The sequence below is a fragment of the Hibiscus syriacus genome, unplaced genomic scaffold (genome assembly GCF_006381635.1).
Source record: "Hibiscus syriacus cultivar Baekdansim isolate YM2019G1 unplaced genomic scaffold, ASM638163v2 tig00111318_pilon, whole genome shotgun sequence".
Classification (NCBI taxonomy): domain Eukaryota; kingdom Viridiplantae; phylum Streptophyta; class Magnoliopsida; order Malvales; family Malvaceae; genus Hibiscus; species Hibiscus syriacus.
This window is the reverse complement of record NW_024063058.1, coordinates 302,155-306,981: the sequence shown is the minus strand read 5'-3', so window position 1 is coordinate 306,981 and position 4,827 is coordinate 302,155. Positions and strand designations below refer to the sequence as shown.

At 34.8% G+C, this 4,827-nt stretch overlaps 2 protein-coding genes across 2 annotated transcripts; both read left to right on the top strand.

Annotated features, from left to right (window-relative positions):
* The first annotated feature begins 273 nt into the window (after positions 1 to 273).
* On the top strand, positions 274 to 1,245 carry LOC120158495 (abscisic acid receptor PYL3-like). Its single transcript, XM_039169316.1, has 3 exons — positions 274 to 425; positions 646 to 861; positions 983 to 1,245. Exons 1-3 carry the CDS (start codon positions 300 to 302, stop codon positions 1,199 to 1,201), a joined length of 561 nt encoding a protein of 186 aa, XP_039025247.1. The 5' UTR covers positions 274 to 299; the 3' UTR covers positions 1,202 to 1,245.
* Positions 1,246 to 3,851: 2,606 nt separating this feature from the next.
* LOC120158511 (transcription factor TRY-like) lies at positions 3,852 to 4,286 on the top strand. The gene is made up of 3 exons (XM_039169329.1): positions 3,852 to 3,912; positions 3,996 to 4,083; positions 4,157 to 4,286. The coding sequence occupies exons 1-3, from the start codon at positions 3,867 to 3,869 to the stop codon at positions 4,284 to 4,286; spliced, it is 264 nt and encodes an 87-aa protein (XP_039025260.1). The 5' UTR covers positions 3,852 to 3,866.
* The last annotated feature ends 541 nt before the right edge of the window (positions 4,287 to 4,827 follow it).

Genomic DNA, 4,827 nt, shown 5'->3' with positions numbered 1-4,827 from the left:
AAAAAAATAAAATTTTTCATAGGTGAACTAGCAGATGATAAATCAATTTATAAGAATTTAGTAATAATATTATTTATTTTAAAATTAAAAAGTAATAATTAAGTATTCACGTAATTTCTAATATCTTTTTATATTAGTATTCACCTTGAACTAAAAGCTATTTCCTAAGTTTTGTGTAGCCCCTTCCCTTCTTCCTTTGTCTGTGATTCTCTCCTGTAATATTTTCAGCTTCTAGTTTATAAGACAGAATCGAGGTGAATTGGTAGTATATTCGTTCACTGATCATATCAGAAAAAGAAATGAAGGGTGACCATGCTTGCGGTATGATGGAGGCGCAATACATACGGAGACGTCACCGGCACGACATCAGAGACGACCAGTGCTCCTCTGCTCTTGTCAAACATGTCAAAGCTCCTGTTAATCTCGTATGTTTTTGTCTCTATGCATTTTCATATCTTCATTTCTTTTTTTCTCCCCTGACCTGCTACATTTATGTTCATGTCTGAAATTTTAAAGTAATAAATGAATAAATCTAGGAGTGTTTTTTTTAAGAAAAAGCAACTACTTCAGTACTATTATTTTTTTTCAAAAAAAAAATTATTGCTTGTAATAATAGTGGTTATGGATTTGATTATATTATGAAAGGTATGGTCGTTGGTAAGGCGGTTTGATCAGCCGCAAAAGTACAAGCCGTTTGTGAGCAGGTGCATAATGAAAGGGGACCTCAGAATTGGTAGTGTTAGAGAAGTCAACGTTAAATCCGGCCTTCCGGCCACCACCAGCACCGAACGATTAGAGCTTCTTGATGACGAAGAGCACATTCTCGGCATCAAAATAGTCGGCGGCGACCACCGTCTCAGGGTAAAAACAATATACCAATTATTCTCTTTCCTTTTTACTTCATTTTCCCCATTCGTTTCAACTCGAAAGAACAAAAAAACAGGTACAGATTTTGTTGACTGTGTTTTTTTTTTCCTGGCAGAATTATTCTTCAATCATAACGGTCCATCCGGAGGTTATCGAAGGAATGCCGGGGACAATGGTGATAGAATCATTCGTCGTCGATGTGCCGGAAGGGAACACCCAGGACGAAACTTGCTACTTCGTGGAGGCTCTTATCCGATTTAACCTCAAGTCATTAGCCGACGTTTCGGAGAGGATGGCCATGCTGGACCAAACGGAGCCTATCAACCGATACTAATTTATAAATTTTGATGACCACTAGCTTCTACGGACAGAGACATGGAACAACATGGTGTTTTTTTTTCACTGTTAATATTTTAGGTCGATCTGGGTTTTGTCCAGCGTTGGTGATGTACGTTATTATGGTGTTATATATGTAAATATCTATGTAATATAAGAAACGATGGAGGCTCTTATCGTTTTAAGTACCAGTTGTGCTCCTTTTGCCTTTGTTTTGTACATATTGGGGTGTTTCTCTTGTTAGGGTGAACCATTAATGTATGTTTTTTTTTCCTTTCTAAAGTTTAAGTGTATAATTGCTGAGTTCTCAGCCGTTGAATTTGACTGTAGAGAGTGCGTGTACAGTAAGCAAATGGGGTCGCATTTTGAGTCATAAAAGTTGTAGAAACCAGTACGCTAATTCAAAGATCTTTTGTGACGATTTCTTGTTAAGTTTTTGAAGAGTTTAGACCTACCACGCTAGAAAAGTTTCTCCGGTTTAACCAATCACTCAATCTTTGCTGACGTGAACTTCCAACACGTACCCAAGTTAAACCATGTTTTGTTTCTCATTCAAGACAGCATAGGCATAGCTTCTAGATAATTTTTGTTAAAGAATTGTCCAATATGATTATGCTTCCATTGCCAATCTAAAAGAATGAGCTTTCGGGTTGAAGTATTTTTCTGGACAAAAGTGATGGTTTTCCAGCTACCATTGACCTTTACACAGGATGTTGTATGATGGTTTCATGGAGTAGAAGATACTCGAAGCCATTAACAAAATTACATGCAATTAACAGACACTGAATGTTCCGTTCTATTATTGTCATAATTTCCCGCCATTTTTTGGCCTTCTAATCAAGCTTCAATTCTTCAGCTCAGTAAAATAACTTTCCTTGGGTTTTGGAAGGGCGCTTTTTTGGCATCCCTCAGTTAAATCTTAACTGAAAAAAAATGCTTCTTCTTTGGTCCTCTTTGAGCATTTCAACCCAAGTTTAATTTTTTCTCAAAAATTAATATGTAAATTTTCTTATTTTCCTTTTTTTCTTAGCATTTTAATAAATTTTTAAAATAATAGGTATAAGTAGTAAAACCCAATTTTTATTAAAAAATGATGACACATGCTGTTATTTTATTGGAGGATATTGATTTATTAAAGAAAATACCATATAGACATGTCTTATCAGCAATCGAAAATAGTGGCGGAAGTTAATCACCAGAAAGCGAATAAAAGAATTAATGACTTAAATGTAAATTTTAAAAGTTTAGTAGCCAAATTGCAAATGTGTTAAAAGTTCAAGGACTAATATATGATTTACCCTACGCTTTAAAACTTCGAAAACAGCAATTCAAACTCTGGCAGGAACAAAAAAAGTCCTATAGTCGTAAAATTTATCTTGTGATAAATAAAAATGAAAATCTACCAAAAAGATTGAATCACACTAGTAATGGCGTGGGATATTGTACTTTAAATACTGTGAAATCATAAGGTTTAGCAACAATTCTTTTTCTCTCAGCACGAAAGCCATTCAACAGTTAGTTGGAACAGTTTTCATCTGCATTCAAAGTTGCTGTCTCATGATCATTTTTCAGACTTGGAATTGGCATATGCCATAAGCTTTTGGGTGCCTACAGATACCAGTTCCATTTTGTTGAGATTGATTTTGTCAAATCTCAAACACTCTGCAATTAGTATTCAATTCCCAGTACACACAAGTTAGCTGTTAATTGTTGAAGGAGCATATATTGAATTATTGGTACCGATGGGCAAGTGTAAGTTAGCTAGGATTGTATGTATATGTCGATCAAGTGGTAAAAGTGGATCAACTGCAGAAAAAAAATGAGAATGATCACTCATTCTTCAAAATCTCATAAAGTTGATCTATCAAAACAATAACAAAAAAAGGCTTCAAAAGTGGGTAAGGATCTTTTCCAAAGCCGCCACCCCAAGGTTCGCCCTTCCAATTGTTCAACAACCAAATGTAAGTCGACGAAAATTTAGACAGTTGATCAGAAACTAAGTAGATCAGCTTAGTTAGCTGTCTGCTCTCTCTACAACAAAGAAAACAGCACAACTTTTTAGGAAAGAAATGAACCGATACATCATACATGCACTTTGTTTTAGACAAGGAGTAAGCTAATAAAATTTTCACAAAGATTAAAGCAGCAGCTACTGATATTAGATACTAATTTTGTTGCTCACCAAAACATTACTGTATAATTACGAGCTTTATTCAACGTATTTAATAGGGACGAAAGATCAAAGATATAGGTAAGCTATGAGTCAAAACAATGTCCCTTTGATAAAAAAAAATAATGTCCCGATCAATTGATATATTCAGAATGAAAAATGTTGTATAGGGAAGATAAAATGGCAGTGCTGCCATCTTGGGTGGTGGTGCCATGAAACAGAAAGACAAAGCTTGACCCTTGTCTGGGTTGCTTACGGCTTTAACAGAGACAACTACAAGTCAACCCCATTTATATTTGTTTGTTTGGTAGGACCTGTCGTTCGTTGCTTTTGTTCCCCCCGAAGGGGAAGGCTTGAGCCTCATCTCTCAATGCCCCCATCCCAATTTTCTATATTATAAATTTCCCTTTTCAGAGGAAGCTATTAATTGCCCATTCATTAATCCTCTTCTCATTTCCATTAACCTCACCAATTCTACAAAGGGAAAAAACAGATGGACAAACAGAAGCAAGCCAAGACCAATAGCTGCTGTTCTCAAGGTACATACAATACAATACAACTTTATGGTTCCGTTTTGTAATATACGTTCTGGGTTTGGTTTATTGATGTTTTTTTATGACAGAGGTGAGCAGCATTGAATGGGAGTTCATAAACATGTCTGAACAAGAAGAAGATCTCATTTATAGAATGTATAAACTCGTCGGAGACAAGTGAGGCCTCCCATCTTTCTTTAATTATTTTTCTAAAACATTAACGATGACAAATGCGACATTACTGCAACAGGTGGGGGTTGATTGCCGGAAGGATCCCCGGTCGGAAAGCCGAAGAAATAGAAAGGTTTTGGATAATGAGACATGGAGAAGGGTTTGCAAACAGGCGAAGAGAGCTGAAGAAATCTTCTTCCTCTTCTTGAGACAACTCCATGCATTTCTTAATATAAGTTTATTAGGGACTTATCCTGTTTTTGGTTGTCTCATCATGTTCTTGAGACAACAACCTGTTTTTTTTTTTAACATCACCTTGCGTCCTCGTATTTTCGGTTAACAATAAAAAATATTACATTCTTTAAAATATTTTTAATATAACAGAAAATATTAAAAAATAATATTTTAAACTACTTTCAATCTAAAATAATATATTTTATAATATTTTCTATTACATTTATTATTTGCGATATCTTATCCTTAAATTACACTACCATGCAACAGAACTTGTCCGTTGCTTTTAAACCGGAATAGAAATCGTTAAATTTTCAATTTGTTTGCTTGCTTTAGTTAGGAGGTGGGTCCCATTATATGGATTGGACGTTCATTTCAAGAGCTTCAGGCTTCGAAAGATACTGTTAATTATTACCGGATAGCATTATTGTGCTACGGTTTAATCGGAAGTTAATTTGTGATAGATGTTAATTTAAAATATTATATTATATAATTAAAAGATTCATAATTAATAAC

Bases quoted from the DNA above. Each gene is read 5' to 3' on its own strand.
- LOC120158495 (XM_039169316.1), top strand. From the start codon at position 300: ATGAAGGGTGACCATGCTTGCGGTATGATGGAGGCGCAATACATACGG. The intron at 426-645 runs GTATGTTTTTGT...ATATTATGAAAG, and splicing joins TCAAAGCTCCTGTTAATCTC to GTATGGTCGTTGGTAAGGCG. The intron at 862-982 runs GTAAAAACAATA...TTTTCCTGGCAG, and splicing joins GCGGCGACCACCGTCTCAGG to AATTATTCTTCAATCATAAC.
- LOC120158511 (XM_039169329.1), top strand. From the start codon at position 3,867: ATGGACAAACAGAAGCAAGCCAAGACCAATAGCTGCTGTTCTCAAG. The intron at 3,913-3,995 runs GTACATACAATA...TTTTTATGACAG, and splicing joins CAATAGCTGCTGTTCTCAAG to AGGTGAGCAGCATTGAATGG. The intron at 4,084-4,156 runs GTGAGGCCTCCC...TTACTGCAACAG, and splicing joins TATAAACTCGTCGGAGACAA to GTGGGGGTTGATTGCCGGAA.